Genomic DNA, 21,367 nt, shown 5'->3' on the forward strand with positions numbered 1-21,367 from the left:
CCCATCTGATTGTATTTGTCTAATTAATGTTTTGAACTGAATGACTCGTCAAAAACGCTGAAACAAAAACAACATCGTTTTAAAATGTGCTTTAGGCACAAAAATTTTAACCAACAATATGATCGCTTCTAACTTCAATAAAAAACAGTAATGAAAACTTTTTAACTTTTAAAACACTTTTGAAACAAAACTCAAACTACACCTACTATACTCTGACCAATAATACTATTCACCAGATAGCCTTACCTATTTGAACATTTTTATATTACACGTTGTTTTTATAACTAGAAAATTGTTGTCATAGATATGCATACTATTTTCACAGAGCTATTATTTGTTCACCTTTTGTTTAAACAGTACTCATATCAATCCTCAAGCTTGCGTTTTACATATGTTATGCATTCAGTTCCAATATAATTATATTAGTTAGACTATTCACTAGTTTTTTAGTTAGACTATAGTTTCTTTGCGTTCGTTTTTATTTTTTTATTGTACACCACTTTTTAGTTAGTTTACTTGCCGTGGTACCTTGTGGAAAACATATTGTAAAATATGACTATTGATTACCACAATAAAGATTGCTCATATATATAAAACGGGCTAAACATATTTAGAATAAAAAAAGTGAATCATCAGAGCATTCACAAATGAAATAAATGGCAACCGTCAGAAACCTTGACCGAACAGTATGAGATTGGCACGCAAATCGACGTAAAAAACATTAGCAACTCGATGTTTAAGAATTATAGACTCTAAGCACGCATTACAATTTTTTTTAATAATGTAGCACTGTTACAAAGATTTGGTCATTAAGGTGCACAGTCTACACTACTTTTTTTAAAGTGACGTCAATGCTTTTGAGTGAGATTACGCCTACTTTTTATCGTAGAAGTGTGTTTACAATGGGCGAAACTTTCAAAGTGATTACTCAGCTAGCAAAAGTTGACGTAGCTATTCAAATGCCAACTTGGACAAAAACAACACCTCTCAAAGTAATGTTTCACTCACTGTAACCAACACATAATGTGAGATACATTGTATGTTCATGTTGAAAAAAATTAACATGACTACAAGTTGTTGCAACCATTTTAGCAAGCTTATTTCACGTCTTTAAATACAGAACGCCTGAAAAAACTTTTGATTTGGAGCATGAGTGTGCTCATCTAAAAAGCTGGCTTTCCTAAACCTGTCAGTTATGAGCTAGCAGTGTACCAAGCTCACTACCTTTTGCTAAAAGACGGTATTGTCAAATTCGGTAGGTTTTGCTTAGGTTTTTATATACAGCACAGCTGTTTATTTTGTGCATTCATTTAATTGCGATTTCTTGCGACAATATGATGCTGGAAAAGCGGTCATATAAGCCTATTATTAGTAGGTTTTATAATTCTTTCATAGCATCGGCTGGGCAGAAGTGCTCCATGTACAGTAACTACTATAATAGTGGACACAGAACACGATATGATTGAGAAGAATCATAATTTATATTTATGAATAATAAAATAACATAATATTATTGAAAAATGTTGTATTTAAAACTGGGACATTTTACTGATAAAATTAATATGGGTACAGTTGCACCAAGATGAGCAATGATGTACGAATCATCCAGGATTTACCAAAATTTTTGTGCAGCAATTATCGACCATGAACCAACTTGACAGTGAACACCAGCTAAAGGTCGAAGAAACACAATTCCATTGCTTAATACATAGAAGGGGAAGTAAGCAATGCAAGAAACTCATCATGCTGAGAGAATTAAATCAGTCTATCACCAAAAAATGACTGCAAACTTCTTCTCTCTCAATCTACTGGTAATAATATGTACAACAGGAAGCCCACTAGCTATAAAACAAGCATATGGAAATACTTATATACCGCAGGGTGATGCTAGACAATCAAGCATTAACTCTCTTTGATATCAAACCGCTTTTTTGGCAATTGCTAGTTTAACACAAAAAATTAGTCGAAAGCGGATTACATAAACAAACACTTCAATGACTTCAACTAGATAAAACTCACCTAGCCTGGCTTCTGCGTTCAAGATTTTAAAATAAAAAGTATTTCGAAAAAGGATGCTTGTTTACCAATAATTTGGAAGATAGAACTTCTGTTGTAATGTATAAAATGTCTAACTAGCTTGCTTCTATTATAATATGCTGCACTTAAATCTCGACTTTGGTTTATCATCACTTTTCTTCGGCATGGGACCTGACTTTTCACCGCCTCCCACTGGCTCCTAAAATATTACGCATTTATTTTCGTTTAATCTAAACAGTCAATATACAAATTTGATAAAACACTCCTATAAAAGAAATAAACATGCATCAACCACCCATTTCAAGTTAAATTCTCTATAATCCACGATGTCACAATGAATGCTGAAGGATACAAGTGGCTGGTATTGTTGAGATAGTATAGCGTGTCAGTCAGCTTAAAATTACTAAATATAACTAAAATTATAACAATGAACAATAAATAAGATGCAACTGTAGCAAGTTGATTATTACAGCGTTTAAAAGCTACATCTAACTATACAAGGCTACATACAAGCATAGGTGAATAGCTAGATGCTATGCATATAGATAAATAGTTAATTGTAGGTATAGGTAAAAAGGTAGCTGTAGGTATATATAATGAGGTAGTCATAGTTATAGGTGATGAGGTAGTTTTAGGGAACAGAAAATAAATAGTCATTCGTATAGGTAAATAGATATTTGCTATCGGGGTCTACTATGATTTGTAGAAGTTGAGGCATGGCTAACTTTGATGGAGAATATAACATGCCTAACACTATTCTTCATATAGTTTGAGGCAAAATTTTATACATCAACCAATCACATACAAGCTATTTTATACATCAACCAATTACATACAAGATATTTTATATATCAACCAACCACATACAAGTGATTTTACACATCAACCAATCACATACAAGTTATTTTTAATTATTCAAAGAACACATACAACTAAACATAGCTATATTCATATGGATACATTAAGCACATCATAGATTTATTACATACCCCAGTATGCCATGCCTATCGCTGTGGCTGTGAGTACAGCAAGCTGAAGCAACAAAGATAGCTGATTTTCCTAAACTGATGTCCTTGTAATTATTTTGCATTATAAAAATTGCTATACAAAAACTAATAGTCTTTAAAAATAGTCTTCAGAAACATTCTCCAGCAAGTAAGCAAACTGAGGGTTTGTGTCACTAGCATTGTTTTTGGGAGCAGACAACTTCCTTACTACATTCAAACAAATTCCATGTTCCTAAAATTGCCAATGTGACCAGGAAAATGTTTGGACAATGACAGCAAGCAGATGGGATGAGTATGGATTTTCTTGTATCAAGAATTATCTGACCATTACTCAGTTATCATTATTACTGGATGACTCAGTGGCTTGAGGCTGGTCCTTAGACAAGACTGCAATCGGACTGTGTAAAAGAGTTTCATCTGTAGCAGAGAATTGTATCCGAATGAATCTAGCTGAGAGAGTAATTTATATGAGAAATATTAGACATACACGCCTTATGTACGAGACCCATAGATGAAAACTGCAGCTCAATTACTATGAACTGAATACATTTTTCAAATATAAAAAATGAAAACAGCAAACGAACAGATAAACATGATGCCTACCAGCTTTTTGTCCATCTTAGCTTTGATGTCTCTCGCTAGACTGATGAAGGCTTCATCTACATTAATGCTAGCCTTAGCAGAAGTCTCCATAAACTTGATCCCAAACTCGATGGCTAGCTGCTCACCTTGCTCCTTCGTCACTTGTCGTCTGTCGTTCATGTCGCATTTATTCCCTAGCACCATCTTTTCCACATCGGATGATGCGTGCTAGTGAAAAGATGTGAGCAGACAATTTTAAGTAGTTGTTGAAAGGGGTCATAATATTAAACGGGGTTCATCGTAGTGAATTGACAGAAAAAGATACACTTGAAGGATAAACTGAAAAAATGTTTGACATGAAAATTTTAACAACTTTGTGTGGTGATAACATTAGTAATAATACGCCAGGCTAGTGAGAGATTTGTCTGACTTGATCTGCCCCTTGCACAATAGGGTGTCAAAATACTGATCACTATGCATCTGAAATGTTGATTACACAATATGTGCATTTCCTATACGCGCATATAGCTAAGAACTGGGCTATTGTAATATTTCTAGTGAGGCTAAAAATGAGAGTTCTTGTATACGCTGTTCTGTTAACATTCAAATAAATTCAATAATAAATTGTTCTGTCAAACTGTTCTGTTAACGTTAAAATAAAGTGGCTTAAAGATTAGGTTAAAATTGCTCCATAACTTCCCACCAAGTAACCAAAGAAAATCCTTTACAAATGTTTCTATCTCAAACAAAACTGTTTGACCACGGATGTCACAGTTAAAATTTTTTCATGATGTAACAGCGACAGCCTCTCACTAATATATTTAGTTCAAACAGTAGGTTCCTACGATTAGAATGCGACAGCGTGAAAAAACAAGCAAACTTTCCCTATATCATAAGGCATAGTGAATGTGCACACCGTGTGTTTCATGATAATTTATAAGAAGCTACTGTTTGTCAGTAATGCTTCTGCTCATTCTAAATAATCAGCCAGTGAAACATTCATGGCTACTTCCAGCACTTTTTATTCACTTTTAGTCGTATAAAAAAGAACACGAGAAAAACCGAAATTCTTCGAGCAAATGCCACCATGGAAACCCCATTATTGCTGTGTTACCGTAGGCATGTGCCAGACATATCAGTGTGCATATCGGTAAGAAATCTTAGCTAGAACAGTCATACCTTATATCATATCCATATTAGTATTAAGAACGTGTTGAAACGCCACTGCATGACCACAGTCAACACATTGATAAACATTATAGTGAAATGACAGCCAACTAGAACAGTGAATATGAAACTAAACCCTCTCCTAATATATATATATATACACATATATATATATAATATTATGATATGTATATATATATATATAATATAATATCATAGTATTATATAAATATATATTATCGATAGATTAGTTTGATTGCGTGTTAAATACAGACCTCTTCAATGTTTCGAATCCAGTTTTTGATGTTCTCAAATGATTTCTCAGCGGTAATATCATAGACTAGCATGATTCCCATTGCCCCTCTGTAATAGGCTGTCGTGATGGTTCGAAACCTCTCCTGTCCTGCAGTGTCCCTGCAATAAAGCAGCAATGTTATGAAAATCGTTGTCGCTTTGTCATTAGATTAAGTTTAAACTTGTTACCAAATTAAATTCTGGGTCAAATGGACCAAATTTACTTGCATTTTGGAGTTGCCATTCCTTGCATCAATTTGTAGCGCGCTGATTGCAATGAACGTGTTTACTGCCAAGTGTGATGCAATTTGGTACAAGTCAGAACACAAATATCCACACAAATGCTGTTAAACTGTTTCCAAATACATGTACATGTATATATAAAACTACCGTAACTATCTTATGCTATCAAATAAATATGCTTCAATCAGTTTAATAAATACAGAAATAAGCTAATAATAGCTTCTCTAATAGCTAATAATAGCATGGTCTCCAAACTGGTAGTGTTTTCATTTCCTGACTAAATGCTGGCCTGCTGAAATATTCTTATTGAGTGATAAATTGAATGGAATTAAATTAAACTATCGCATAAAACACTAAAACATACTGGATACTTCCTCTATGCAATTTGAAATATTATTTTCTATGTTCACATTTTTATAAGTCACACAAAGTAGAGAAAACACTCAAATGTATGCTCATTAAGTCTTCAATGTGCAAAGAGGATTAAGTGATTCATACTAAATAATCTAAAATCTAAAATGGATAGTTTGATATTTAAATGTATCCTAAAAATGGTCTCTCGTCTTTAGTTACAAAACTGACAGACAGTAATAAATAACAGAAATGCTATAATATTATTATTGCAAAAAAGCCAAGTCTAGACATTTATTTCCACATATCAAGGTTTTATTTTTCAAAAATAATTTAATCATTTGGGTGCATGAGCCTGTTCCTGCTGACCTCAAAGCAGCTTGAATAGTGAACTAATAGCCGTAAGAAGTGTATACAGATATATATATATATATATATATATATATATATATATATATATATATATATATATATATATATTATATATAATATTATGATGGATATTAACTTAACTATATTAATATTAACTTAACAATATTAACTTCATTTTATTAGAAGTGAACAACATTTTTAGTTCTCAAGTATTTGTCCATTATAAGAGTGAAAAGTCACCAACCCCTTTCCACCATAGTTACTAGTGCTAACCCAATAAAATGATTACGAATAAAGAGTTATGTCCACATGCACATTTCAACTGTTAATACACTTTCATTTCTTATCAAATCTGACCATCATGTGGCCATGGCAGTTGTAGAAGCTAGAGAAGTTACAGCTGCAGAAACTCTTACTAAATTCGCTACCAGCAGGAGCTGTTTGGTGTGTGTAGTGTGTATGTATTTATAGTGTGCATAGACGTGTGTATAGGTGTGAATAGCAGTGATTAGACGCTGTGGGTGTAGATTGTTCTCCACAGAAGTAGAGGTAGGATTCGCAGATTTAGAAATTTGCAAGCATGAGCTCACGGTCTCTTTCCAATGATAAAAATCAGGTTATTCACCCGGCGTGACACTTGTGAACTGCAACAACTATTAATATTCTAAATACTAAAATTTGTCCAATTTCCACAGAACTCCACACTGACAAAAAACATCGAATTGGTTATGTGTGTGCTACAGGATGCTTTAGGCAAGTGATCATCTGCATGCACAGAGATTGAAAAATGAAGCGGTAGAGCCACAAACCTGTTTCCCTAAAGCTGTGCGTACACTAGCAAATAATCAGGCAAAATTTATCAAAATTATGATCAGCCAATAGATTTTAAAATTACTTAGTTTCGACAGACTAAAGTTTTTTGAACGATTGGCTGGATGTAGTCCAAGTTGCAAATGCTTGTGCAGTTGTGACAACTAATCAGGGCAACGTGAGTGTCGTTCTATTTTCTCGATCAGACCAAGCTAGTGTGCTCTAGTAAGTGATAGAAATGAAGTAGGCATTCATTCCTGTGTAATATTAATTGGCAGCATATTTATGTACGATGTATTTATTTGCGAAACAATTGGCCGGTCACAAAATTGAACGTAAGTTAGTAACAGATTATCAGCCAGTGCCGCACAATTCTGATATTATGATACTATGGCCAATAACAGAGCCTATTGTTAAAACACTACGAAAAATACTAATTTAAATATTTTAAGCTCACTTAAAAAGATATTTTTGTAGTGTAAAATCAACGATAGGTTTGTGCAACAAAGAGACAGGAACATATGTGCTAAATTCATAACATCGTTATCATTTACCACAACCTACAACTTCTATATTTTGAACAAGTAGTATATTCAATAAAACAATCAGAAACCTACTGCCAGTGTAAACATATCAAAAACAAATCAAATAGTAGAGTACTCTAGATTAGCTAGAGCTGACTACAAGGTGGGAACGTATTGTGAGTGTGATAGGAAGGCAGCGCTTATCTGCTCCCAACTAGCATCAGTTTTATAATACGTGGTCTGACCTGCGCCTGAGGGCTAGTGGAGTGGCAAATTTCTGATAAGAGTGGCTTACTATTACTCTAACAGTGCCTACTGCTCTATAGAACATATGAAACAAACTGTATAACCTGTATGTATTCCTTCACAGTCCTATTTAATTGACAATCTCAATTGTGAGAGAGAACTTGATGTGAGGAACTGAATTAGTTGTACTAGTAAAGACTCCTTTCTTAAAAATTATTCTATATAGTATAAAATGTGTGTGTATTTATCTCGGTAAGAGAAATAAAATGTTTGTATATATGCTCATAAAGAACTGATGCTGAATAAAAAATAAATCATTAATAAAAATGTGAAACCATAAAAATCATATTACTTGGTGAAAATGGGATTAAGATACGATATACACTTAGATCTAAAACAGTGTTTGCGTAGGTTCACTCTAAATTTTATTGTAGACAGACAAGTCTGAGGGTAGCTTTGTCAACACTAAGAGCTATTATATTACTGATATTACTGAATATGTTGATATAAAGTAAATTTCTGGTACAAAAATTTTTGTATTATTTGTGCAACGCCAACATCTAGCTAGTTATATATAATATTAAAATATATACGCAGTCACATCTCGACATATGAGTGTTTAACATACAAAAATTGAGCTACGAGCAGAGTTTCGAGCAAGTTTCTTCCTTGACATACGAGTAACCTTTGACATACGAGCCGGTATGGTTCCCGATAGCTACTATATGCCTCAAATGCTGCGAGAGGCCGCTGTGAAGAAAAGAAACGCTTGCTCTTTCTCTTCGAATCAGTTTAAAAAAGGTTTTCCAAAGGCTAGCTAAAGATTACAGCGATTACAAGGCATTAAGCCCAAACCGGAAACAGATAAAAAATCAAAACAACAAAATTAAAGTACGTTTAGTAAAAGATAAAAACTTAGCTTGAAGAGTGTGTTTAGTAAGCTAAATTCATTGAGTAAATTCAAAGTATCTATCACGTAGGGTCACAAATGTTAGTGTACCGAACGTGTTGCCGGCGAGTCTCTCTCAGACCACCATTAGTAATAACGTCTGTTTTGAAGATAAAAACTTACAGTAGTGTACATAATAATGTTGCATTTTATTGCAGATTTTAACAACTAAATAGGTATTTGTCACTTTTTAGTGTAGGTACTGAATTACAACAACTAAAAACACGTTTTTACACCGCAATACCCTGTTTTAGGCGGTTTTTTCATAGTATGTAAAGGATTAATTTGTATTTAGTTATTGTATATAGAAAATAGTGCTTTGAGACTTGTGTAAATTGACATACAAGCTCAGTACCAGAATGCATTAAGCTCTTATATCAAGGCATGATTGTATACCGTAAAACCTCTATTTGAACGTCACCTTAATTTGAACGCTACCTCTAATAGAACGCCACTACATGAGAAGGGTTACAGTGCTATCGTTTAATTGAATGCCACCTCTATTTGACCACCACTTTCACATTCTTTGATCTTTACAAACTTGTAACAGAAAGTGAATGTAGAAAGTAACTGACAGTAGAAAAGTGTCCACAGAAGTGTCCTACTAATTAATTAATAATAACTTGGTTACATCAATAACAATTAATTCTTTCGCTGTTGCTGTAGTGGTTGCCACAGTTTTACTGTCATTTATTGATCATTACAATCATCAGGACTACGTTCTGATTTGAAGTAACTAAAGACAAATCCATTGTCTTCAGATTCAAACCCTAAAGTGGTTTACAATCAAACCAAAAGATCAAAGCGTTTCGATGAACGATGAGAATATTCTTGCGTAGCACCGTACAACGTAATAGTAGCCATTGTTATGGTTGTAGTAGTTGTCTTCCCCGTTCACATGGTGTGTTATGGTGTGTCGAAAGCCTTTTTTCAACTCCAAAGCTTTACGGTTTTGTTTTTATAACTTCGAAAGAGACATTATCAAAATAATTAACTTTATTTGGGTAATATTTGCTAGCCACAGTAGTTCCTTGTTTAATGCCGCCTGATACTTTGACAGATATGAAAAATGGTTTAGCAAAAATGCGTGGGCTGATGGCATTAACGTTGCTCTACCTAAACAAGAGTGCAAGATATGGGCGACATAGGCGTCGCTTCGCATGTTTTTCGTTCAAAATTTATTTTCTCAAAATACTGACGAGCTAGTCGAAATTACAGAGCGAGTCTCTATTTGAACATGCTCTAATAAAACGCCACTGTAGCAGAAGGGTAGAAAAATAGAGCATCATGGCGTTCAAATTGAGGTTTTACGGTAGCTGTGTTGTAACCTTCTCATATACATGTACACTACATCAATATATATATATAAATGTTATTCCATAATACTAAAAGTGTACTACACTTTAATCAGTGTTTACGGGCACTGTTATATGAGAATTTTACTTACTTCCTATAGCACTAGCATTTTGAAATTTTAATTTAAAACAAAGTTAGTTTTAAAATTGCCTTCATTGGTCTGTTCTTTACAGGACGATGCGCCTAAACGCTACTGACTACACTTTTTACTGTTTGCTTTATATTATTCCATACAAATGAATATATATATAAAAAAATAGAAAGAAAACAGTAGTTTTGATATATTTAAAGCAGCTCAAGTGAAATGTTGATAAGTTTAAGCAAGTTTAATTACCACAAATGAAGAATTTAGGCAATATTAAACTTCGTTGACTTTTGAACTACTAAAACAGCAATATAATATTGCTATAATATACTATTGCTCATCTTGACAGTGGCAAGACATATGCTCAAACCCCTTATCAATGCATATCTAAAGCATGAGGTGTAACAATGGCAGCCATAATTATATTATAGATAAGATATGTTCTCGTGATAAATATCTGGTTATCTTAAACGAAGTTTTACAAAAGGAAGCAACAAAGTAATGATAGATAGCTCTCTACATCAAGTTCCTTAAGTAGTAGTGGAGCAGACAATCAGATACGCACCGATGATGATGCATTTGTCACTGACTCGTGATACTACTCGTGCGCGGGAGTGATGAGCGATTAGTCGGAAACTATTTTTGGCTAAAATAAAATTAGCTGTCCAGTAGGATTGACCGCTGCCTCAATTGCTTAAAGCGAACATTTTAAAACTTATGCATGCTTTTCTATGGCCCAAAACAGTACAGTAAAAATGGTATTGTTACAGTCATGCAAAATTAACCTGTCAGCCTAAGAGGAAAGCATATAAAAGAATTAAACAGTTGCTAGCAAGTTTGTTAACCACAAGTTTCAGTTAATTACAATCTTACTATCATAAATATTCAAGTGATTTGTGAAAACTGCCGAAAAAACATGAGTATTGTCTGTCTATCTTATCACACCATAAGTAGCACCTATGCAAACTACTCTTCATGTCTATGTCTTTACTATGTCAACTTATTACCAACATCAGTAGAATGTGGGATTAAATGAACACAAAGCCAAGGGAAAGCAATTTCTAATCAACGCATCCAGCATTGTTTATGGGCAAGGATATATACAGCTATTAAAAGAGCTAGCGATGAACACATCACGGCAGTAAAACGAACATCTTATTTGCCATGTGAATAAGAACCAATCAATTCTGAGCTCTATTTACAGAAAAGCTTTAGCCCAGGTGCTGATGATCGCTATACTCGGTAGTGTCTGCGAATAACAACTACAAAAGGGAATCTTAAAATGAGCTACAGAGATATTCCCTTGTATAGCTGAACTATAAAAAAATATTTAAATGTTCATGCACAAAATTAAATACTCTACATTCTATTGGCAAACAGCATATCAGTTAGTGATAGCTCTATAGAATGGAGGCATAACTCTCTGTTTCATTACTTATGCCATATAAATGTTGTGATAAAAATGAGACCTGTATAAAATAGATTTCCAGACAAATGATGTGTCATCCTACAAATCTGCGCCAATATAATTACTTAACCTAGAGCTAGCATAAACAGGACAGTTTGCAAAGGATTGTAACAAAACATCGAAATGTCAATATAATCTAATTACAAAATGTTATGATATGCACAAGCACATTTATATTTGAAACAGACAATTTAAATGATATAAAACAGTTTTGAAGGAAGAATTTAGTTTGGGATCTACAGATTTGCATTTATATTACTTGCACCCATCATGTTAAATTTTTTATTTCATCTAAAGAAGTCAGCGATAGCGAGACAGTAAGGAATCTCTATTACGCTCAATCAACCTATGGATTTCACGATGAACAGGCTGCTATTAGCTGTCGGTCCAGCCCTCAAAGCTCTACATGTATATTATTTACCCTGATAATTTAGTCAGTCTGTAAAAGTACAGGAATATCTTTAATGTAATCATCAGTGAGCAGTTGTAGCAGTAAAGGAGGAATGTAGTCTGCTCTCTCTATCTCTCACTCTCTCACACTGATTAAACAACTAATTAAAGGATAGAAATATGTGAACCCCTGTTTAATGTAGCAAACAGTCCACAGTTGTACGTGCCTGGAGTTGGCATGTTTAATATCATTCAACGCGTGCTCAGATTTCTACGGCTCACCTTTACTCAAGAATGCCACTCCAAGAAATGAACTTTTGGATGATTTTGTCTCAGAAAGTTTTGTGTTGGAAGATTTTTCTTTGGAAGGATATTAGAGCTATTAAACTCAACAACTCTAAATAGAAAATGTTTACACACCCACTTACAATCTAACAAAAATATATAATATAGTATTTTCATACTTTATACATAATTATAAACACTCCTAGTTGATAAAATTGCGTTGAATGAACTATATCTACCCAAAGTTCCCAAAGCAAGCCTAAAAAGCTTATTAATTAGAAAACAATAAATGTTCAAGGTATAGCAATTAGCAAGAATGAACTCTTTTAGTGAAACATAAGAAATGTATAAACGCTGACTCACCATATCTGTAGTTTAATCTTTTTTCCTTCTAGGTCAATGGTTCTAATTTTGAAGTCTATTCCTACAAACATAGATAAGAAGCAACAAAATACAAAGGCTACAAAACTGCTTTAACATCAGCACAATATGATAAAAAATGGCCAAAACAAGAAAAAACAATGAGAGCATACATATGATGATTGCGTGTTGCTTCAGTGAATACCTTCACACTAACTAACAGACGCTCTTAAAATATTGGTGGATTTTCTGTACACAGTTTGAACTAAGCCAATCTCATCCGAGGAGGACCAGCAGCGGGAACAGCTGGATTACGTAAGAAAGTGATTTCACTTCCTGTATTTCATTCAAACGAGAAGTAACAAAACAGCAGTGAAACAATTTCCACCTTTCCATTTCCAGACTTCATAATAAATGTTAAGTGCGCAATTTTATTTTCTGTACAAGAAATATTAGCAAAAGCAGAATTTCCAATTTGGATGAAGTGTACGCTAGTAGCATCTGAAGCATAGCGTTGCTCAGCGGTTGCTTTCATATTTAAAATTTATTTTATATTTAATTCTTTACTTTTCTTCAATTCAAGGTTTGCTAAAAAGTAGTATAAAAAACTAAAATCACATTAATACACTAGTATACTAATGTAACATCACATGGCAAATGACATTACCAACAGGCAGATGTTATGCAATGGATGCAGAAACCTTTAGAAAAGATTAGTTGGAAGATTTGTTGCTAAGTAATAATTAAATATGAGACCAAACAAGTTGTTTTACGAAACATAATTTTTACTGATCCTAGTAACACCAAAAAAGCTATACAAGCAAGTGACTGAAATAATGGTGATATTTCCTATTTATTATAATAATGGTATTATTATTATTATGATAATTGTATGTCTGCAAGCTTTTAATTCCTGCATTTATGATAGACGTGTTAACTGAGTGATATTTAGTCTGCACGATTTCCTGACTGAACAACCTTGATAAAGCATTCAGTCAACTCCTTTCCATTTTACAACTTGAAAGACAGTGTTCTACAGTTGAAATAATCACATTAACCGAGATTGGTGATTGTTAGACAGCTAAAAACAGCTATATTCAGAGTTTGTTTGTATTCATAAACATTTCAGGAGCTAAGAGGAAACCATTGGTTGTCTCTATCAACATCATGCCATACAGTAATCACACACTGAATACTGATAAGATCGTAGGTTTCAGACAACTGTTAGTGATAAGAGAATTACATAACAGGTTTTAACCTGTGACAAGTTTAAAAAACCAAACGCTCAATCATGTTCTCAAAAACCTTAATTTGGTTCAAACTATTTTTGGGCTACATACAATAAACTTAAAAAGCATTTTTGAGACTGCATGTTAAATATTTTGACAATCTGAGGATTGTAATGACACTCAACATGGTATGATCATCAGCTCATGAATACCTATGATAAGACTAAGGAGAGCAATGAGATCTTGAATGTGGTTTCAGAAAACATTCTTCAATCTTGCATTTATGAGCTATTTTGTGGTTTATCACTTAAACTTCAGCCCGCATTAGTGGACTCCCATTGCCACTCCCGAAATTTGCTTTAATAAGTTTTGACAGCCTTGACACAAAAGTAGGTTTGCCCGAGGTAATCATTGCCAGAAGGTCAATTCAATAATCAATAACTTGTTGCTATACATTGATATTTAATACACGCATATTAATAATATATCTTATAAAAATATATTAATAATTTAATGTTAATGCATAGCAACAACCAAATAGGTTCTCCACAAATATGATAGATTCTAATTTTTAAAATGGGACAAGCTTAAAAATAACCAACTTAGAGGACCAGCCCTAACCTTGCCATGTTTAAAAACATTTAGAACTTGGGCTTACTAAAGGGTGATTATCTTGATGGGCATGGTGACAGTACAATTTTGTAAAAGCTAACATTTTAAAATATATTTATTTGTTGAAAAATGAAATATTTCCACAAGTACCTCATTCAAGTATTCTCATTATACAATTTGTTTGAGACAGGCCTTTTAATGCTATTCAACAAATATCTAGCAGTTGAATTGCAAATAAATTATCTTTTAACAATAGATAATTGCCTTTCTAGCATTCGCAGATCTAGCATTATAGACATGATACAAAGTATGGAAGTATCCATCTATAAGCTGGAACATGCAACTTTCGTACGAATTCTCTTAAAGAGTTGTTTGCTGTTATAACAAATGTAGTTCCTAAAAAACTAATAAAAAAACCAAAAAGCTATGTTTCCTGGTCTTTTACGTTTGCAAAAAGGTTAGTTATAGTAGCTTACCGATTGTCGAAATGAATGTGGAATTGAACGCGTCCTCGGAAAATCGAAATAACACACAGGTTTTGCCGACACCAGAGTCACCGATTAGTAGTAATTTAAATAAATAGTCATACGTTTTCGCCATTTTTTACACTAACTAATGTTTTGTCGGGTCATAGGTAATATTTTTATGCAATTGTTGGTTTAACTGTAAATAGGATGACTTGTAACGTTGCCTAGTGGTTACTAAACCAGGAAACGGAAACGAAGCAAACTTTTTGATGCAATAGCGCAGAAGCTCTTGTTCCAAACTCTGACCGAATTCAGGTCGATTAGGGTTCGGCGTAATAGCGGTGCCATACAATGTAGCACGCGCAACGTTATTAGGAAAAACCCTTGTTCCGAGGAGCGTATTACAATACGTCTATGGTCTTTCCTGAAATTAAACCGAATAATAACTCTTTGGTTATTACTGTATAACGCCAACACCACGTGCTGTGTTTTAGTGTTTCAAGTTCATGCCGCAATCACACGAACCGTCGGCCGATCGCTAGCATGTAGGATTAGAAGATGGGTAGATACATATAATTTCTTTTGTGGCACTAGCGATATCCAACAGCATGAAACATCTCGCTGATACGTTCACAACGTTTTTCTGTTGTGCTGTTATACTGTTTGTATCAATAATCGAGCTTTCGGTCGTGGAAGCTTATACGAGCCAAGGTTATAAAACACCTGGCTTGAACGACTTCGATGGTTCTAGCTCGATGTTGTTGGACAATCAACTGATGAGAGACATGTATAGAGTATCTACTGATAAGGTTTACAGCCTTTCGGATATTCAACGCATGATTGATACAATTTCGTATTCCAATCACACTCTTAAACTCAGTGAGGCTGTAAGTGGCATAGTCAATCTGAAGCTAATAAAAAAGCTGCGATTTGACGTCTTAGATGTGTTTTATAAGCCATGTTCAGACATGGATCTGCCATTAAAAGATGAGATTGTCAACCATAATGAGGGATATTCTATTGACATACATGTTGCATCTTTGAGGAATGAACCATCTTGTCTGACAAGGTTTAGTGATTCGGCATATAGCCAGAATGGTAAGTATATTCTTTGAATCTATTAGCGGTGAGTTTGGTTTATGTAATTAAATGAAAAATTCTATTTGTTTAATGATGATTTTGCTCATTGACAATTAATCTTCATAAATCAATACTCTTTTGGTTTCTTGCCTTTTAGATTGTACTCAAGAATCATGCCGGTTTTATCTCCATTGTGTTTTACACAGAAAGCACTGCTCTGAAAATTTGTTGGAGGTAAGGTTATACACAGCTCTTACTGTTTAACTAAGTTTTCTTGAGTCTTTTCAAAGAAGCCGTCCGATGTTACATTCAGAGTTTGCAAGATAGAAGCATATTGTCTTAATACTGCGCTAGAAGTCAGCATACTTGTTCTTATTTATTGAGCTATTCTTGTCATGGTTGACTTAATTTATCATGCTTTGTGTCAATTTCTTTTTTGAAATTAACATTTAAAAGATTCATCATAGAGACATCATCATCTACCAGCACTGTCTGTTTTTTATAGTACATTCCATCGTATTTTTGCATTTCGAAGTTTAAAACGATATGATGAAATAATAACAAGCCTTACAGAGTGTAGGCACTTCAAAGTTGCAGTTCACAGTACTTGTCTTCTATGCAGTATACACACAGGTGCTTTGTGCCTTTCTCAATGCCCGTTATTGTACACGTACATGTTTTATGTGTAAATTCATCTCTTCAGCTGAGACATAGTCATTTCTTCAGCTGAGACATAGTCATCTCTTCGGCTGAGACGTAGTCATCTCTTCAGCTGAGACGTAGTCATCTCTTCAGCTGAGACATGAGTCATCTCTTCTACTGAGATACCAGTTATCTCTTAACCCTTTCACTGCCAACCATGTACAAATTTGGGTATCTGCCTAGTGCCAGCCATTTTACCGAAAATTGCCGATATTGCTCCATGATATGGAAACAGTATTTTTTTCAATCTCTACCTAGAAAATTTTTGTTACATATTTTATTTTGCCAACATTTTAACCAGCATTGCTATGCAAAAATTCAATGAATCTATACTTTGTGAGATGATAAAGCTATGTGAAGCTACGATCGATGCGAAGCTGAAACGATCCTCCATAATGTTCCTTACTCTTACAAAACTATTACTTTCACTATCAGAGAGTGCTGCTGCTTTAATTATTTGTATAATCACGAAAATCTGAATTGGCTATAATGTCATCAACAAAACTAATTACCAGTTTTTTGACTCGCGCGCGGTAATCAATGAACTCACAGAAAAAAATGTTCGTTTTTAAACTAAAAATTCTCAAACAAAAGTTTAAAATTGCTTCGTTATTTTAGGCTAATTTTATAGAAAAATCTTCGGACAACACTGTCAATTTCATAAAAGTCTTAAAGACCATGAGTTATGTTGTCAACGAATAATAAAATTGGGTAACTACGCAAATGCTGGGGAAGTCGCAAAAAAGCGTCTATGGCAGTCGTCCCACAAAAACACGTTTATGCGTCTACGACAGTGAAAGGGTTCAGTTGTGACATTAGTCATCTCTTCAGCTGAAACATGAGTCATCTCTTCACCTGAGACATGAGTCATTTCATCAGCTCAAACATGAGTCATCTTTTCAGCTGAGACATGAGTCATCTCTTCAGCTGAGACATGAGTCATCTCTTCAACTGAGACATAGTCATCTCTTCAGCTGAGACATAGTCATCTCTTCATCTGAGACATAGTCATCTCTTCAGCTGAGACATGAGTCATCTCGTCAGCTCAGACATAAGTCATCTCTTCAGCTGAAACATGAGTCATCTCTTCAACTGAGACATAGTCATCTCTTCAGTTGAGACATAGTCATCTCTTCAGCTGAGACATGAGTCATCTCTTCAGCTGAGACATGAGTCATCTCTTCAGCTGAGACATCGTCATTCCCTCAGCTGAGACATAGTCATCTCTTCAGCTGAGACATAGTCATCTCTTCAGCTGAGACATGAGTCATCTCTTCAACTGAGACATGAGTCACCTCTTCAGCTGACGCATGAGACATCTCTTCTGTTGAGATATGAGTCATCTTTTCAGCTGCGACATGAGTCATTTCTTCAGCTGAGACATGAGTCATCTCTTCAGCTGAGACATAAGTCATCTCTTCAACTGAGACATGAGTCATCTCTTCAGTTGACACATGAGTCATCTCTTCAGCTGTGACATGAGTCACTGATAGCTCATTAAACTGAAAAAATGGAAGTTAGTCATCATCAAGGAGTCATGTTCAGTTTATAGCTTTTGTTATTCTGCTGTCCCTACGCCTACTTTTTTGTGATTGCCAGTCTGTTAGAGGGCAGTATGTCGCCCATATAGAGGCATGCTTTTGTAGATCATGTTAATCAAAAGTAGGCAAGAAGCAACTTACTTTTCATAAAGCAGGGCGTTTATGGGGGTAGGCAACCTGACATTAGAGATGGTCATTGAAGTCTCAACACTGTCTGTATCTCTAACATGGATGAAATTGTCTTCTACCTTTATGCTAGTGCCGGTTGTGGAAACAACTCTCACTAATTATAAGAAGCATTCTGTAAATTTCCAGTGCTGAAAGATTGCTAGCCTTGAGAAATTGTTGCTCTTTTTAAGTAATCCGCAAATACCAAAGTGCATCTAGCCGAGTGAGCCCTTTAGCCTTGAATGTATCTGAGGTGGATTTCTGACCCGCTAATTCCAGCATCATCGCTGCTGAGCCAATTATTTTCTATTTAAGATGAGGTGATTAAAAAGAGTGTATCTGTGTGATGTTAAATGACTCTCTTAGCTGCTCTCCGAAGCGGTAAATATCATTAATATTTTCACTATTTTCTGTTTTTAGTTGGCTTCAAACTACCTTCTGAGAGAAGAAAATGTTGGAGCAAAGTTTTCATTCGCAACTGGAGATGAAACAGTTGACCGATCCATAGGTGTGTGCACTATATAAAACAGCGTACAACTAGATATAGAAAATGAAATCATAGGTTTCATTTTCTATATCTAGGTCATAGAAAAGAAGCTAAACTGATAAAATAAAAAGCAATAAAAAGAAACTGTTATTGTCAAATCACCATTAGACTAAAGACAGAAGAACTGAGGTGCAGCCCTGGCAATACTTGAAAAAAACTTAGCAGGTATAGTGGAGGTAAGGTGCAATACTTGAAACAAGCTTAGCAGGTAAAGTAGAGGTAAGGTGCAATACTTGAAACAAGCTTAGCAGGTAGAGTAGAGATAAAGTGCAATACTTGAAACAAGCTTAGCAGGTAAAGTGGAGGTAAGGTGCAATACTTGAAACAAGCTTAGCAGGTAAAGTGAAGGTAAGGTGCAATACTTGAAACAAGCTTAGCAGGTAAAGTAGAGGTAAGGTGCAATACTTGAAACAAGCTTAGCAGGTAGAGTAGAGATAAAGTGCAATACTTGAAACAAGCTTAGCAGGTAAAGTGGAGGTAAGTTGCAATACTTGAAACAAACTTAGCAGGTAAAGTAGAGGTAAGATGCAATACTTGAAACAAGCTTAGCAGGTAAAGTGAAGGTAAGGTGCAATACTTGAAACAAGCTTAGCAGGTAAAGTAGAGGTAAGGTGCAATACTTGAAACAAGCTTAGCAGGTAAAGTGGAGGTAAGTTGCAATACTTGAAACAAACTTAGCAGGTAAAGTAGAGGTAAGATGCAATACTTGAAACAAGCTTAGCAGGTAAAGTGAAGGTAAGGTGCAATACTTGAAACAAGCTTAGCAGGTAAAGTAGAGGTAAGGTGCAATACTTGAAACAAGCTTAGCAGGTAAAATAGAGGTAAGGTGCAATATTTGAAACAAGCTTAGCAGGTATAGTGGAGGTAAGATGCAATACTTGAAACAAACTTAGCAGGTATCGTGGAGGTAAGGTGCAATACTTGAAACAAGCTTAGCAGGTATAGTAGAGGTAAGATGCAATACTTGAAACAAGCTTAGCAGGTAAAGTGGAGGTAAGATGCAATACTTGAAACAAACTTAGCAGGTAAAGTAGAGGTAAGGTGCAATACTTGAAACAAACTTAGCAGGTATAGTAGAGGTAAGGTGCAATACTTGAAACAAGCTTAGCAGGTAAAGTAGAGGTAAGGTGCAATACTTGAAACATGTTTAGCAGGTATAGTGGAGGTAAGGTGCAATACTTGAAACAAGCTTAGCAGGTATAGTAGAGGTAAGGTTTTTGAAGCTTCACTTGAAAATCTGAAAGAGTTGAAGGTTCTTAGACTTCATAAAATTTATATCATCATAACCTTTTACATTTTTGGTTTATATTATGTATATTTTTTACACATTGTTTTTAATTGCCTATTCTCTTTACTCCTACTCGTTTTAGGCTGTGTTATTGCAATGCTTTTACTTTTCTCCTCTCAGTAACTGCTAGAAGGCTTCATAGCTTTTTTAATATACTTTACTTGGAGATTCTAGGGATGTTTTTCTATTTTTTTGCCTGAATTTTAAGCAACACATTGGTGTTCATTCTTTTTCACCATTACTACCACTCGCAATAGTATTTTAGAGATATAAGATTTTAAAATAACAAAAGAAAGCATGAAGTACTGTTTAATATTATTCAAGCGTCAAAGAATCTAACTTTGTGAAAGAGATTTGCTTCTATTTGTACACTCAAATGTCAACATGCAAAGTTAATTCATTTTAATATTTGTTCTGCATGTCAATATCATCATTTGTTGGAGCAATTAAGAATTCTTAGTATTTTGTTTAACAAGCAATAATAAATACCATAAATTATGACACGCAGCAGATAAAAAAAGTAGATAATATAAAGGTATGTAAAGAATTAAAATGTTAAATCATATATTCTATGCATCAACTAAATGAATATACCCTAGGACACTTATGTATTCGCCTCATCTAACTTTTGCGTTTTCGCGGAGTCATCCTCTCACGAAAATTTCATGCGCGAAACTAAACTATCATAACGATCGAGCGAAAAAGCGAAATTAAATAGCTTTGTTCATTGATAGTCAGGCCTGTATTCACTGAATGCAAGTTGGGGCAGCTAATGTTAGGCGACTAGTTATTAACACCTAGGGGTGTGGAGGGAGGCGGTGTAAGCCCCCAACAGGTTTCTCTCATGTAGGGCCTCAGCCGGGCCTCTCATGTGAAGTTTTAAAAAATTTTATTGGAAAGTATCAACATTTTTCTATTTTTTGAGATTTGTTTTGTTTTAGGTGATGTGACTGACGAGACGTTTTTAAATTAAAATAGGCAAAACTTGACCGCAGTTAAAACGCTCAGAAAAAAGACAACTTTTTCTTTTAAGCATTTTAACAAAAATCAATTTTGCGGATTTTATTTTAAGTTCATTTGGAGGTTTTTACGCTTTCGATGGGACATGACCAAGCGGGTGTTTGGTAAGACTTGATCTTTTGCAAACCTTTATAAAAGTCGTTAACAAGAATATTTTGCTGCTGATGATGATAATAATGACGCCTAA

The 21,367-nt window shown here is 34.5% G+C and overlaps 2 protein-coding genes across 3 annotated transcripts in view; one reads left to right on the forward strand and one right to left on the reverse strand.

Annotated features, from left to right (window-relative positions):
* Positions 1 to 1,462: 1,462 nt before the first annotated feature.
* On the reverse strand, positions 1,463 to 15,099 carry LOC137400130 (ras-related protein Rab-8A-like). The gene is made up of 5 exons (XM_068086444.1): positions 14,844 to 15,099; positions 12,530 to 12,590; positions 5,069 to 5,207; positions 3,648 to 3,854; positions 1,463 to 2,236 (listed from the first exon to the last, which is right to left on the reverse strand). Exons 1-5 carry the CDS (start codon positions 14,965 to 14,967, stop codon positions 2,147 to 2,149), a joined length of 621 nt encoding a protein of 206 aa, XP_067942545.1. The 5' UTR covers positions 14,968 to 15,099; the 3' UTR covers positions 1,463 to 2,146.
* A 274-nt stretch (positions 15,100 to 15,373) lies between these two features.
* Positions 15,374 to 21,367, forward strand: part of LOC137400128 (tetratricopeptide repeat protein 13-like) — a 61,026-nt gene continuing 55,032 nt past the window's right edge. For both annotated transcript variants that reach the window (XM_068086441.1, XM_068086442.1), the window contains exons 1-3: positions 15,374 to 15,932; positions 16,072 to 16,148; positions 18,746 to 18,833. In XM_068086441.1, coding sequence (XP_067942542.1) covers positions 15,443 to 15,932; positions 16,072 to 16,148; positions 18,746 to 18,833 — 655 coding nt within the window. In that variant the 5' untranslated portion in view covers positions 15,374 to 15,442. The remainder of the gene's footprint in view (positions 15,933 to 16,071; positions 16,149 to 18,745; positions 18,834 to 21,367) is intronic.

This window comes from Watersipora subatra, chromosome 7 (assembly GCF_963576615.1).
Source record: "Watersipora subatra chromosome 7, tzWatSuba1.1, whole genome shotgun sequence".
NCBI lineage: Eukaryota > Metazoa > Bryozoa > Gymnolaemata > Cheilostomatida > Watersiporidae > Watersipora > Watersipora subatra.

Coding starts and splice junctions, on each gene's coding strand:
- LOC137400130 (XM_068086444.1), bottom strand. CDS start 14,967: ATGGCGAAAACGTATGACTATTTATTTAAATTACTACTAATCGGTGAC. Junction 12,591..14,843: donor CACATTCATTTCGACAATCG/GTAAGCTACTAT, acceptor CTATGTTTGTAG/GAATAGACTTCAAAATTAGA. Junction 3,855..5,068: donor GGATTCGAAACATTGAAGAG/GTCTGTATTTAA, acceptor TCTTTTCACTAG/CACGCATCATCCGATGTGGA.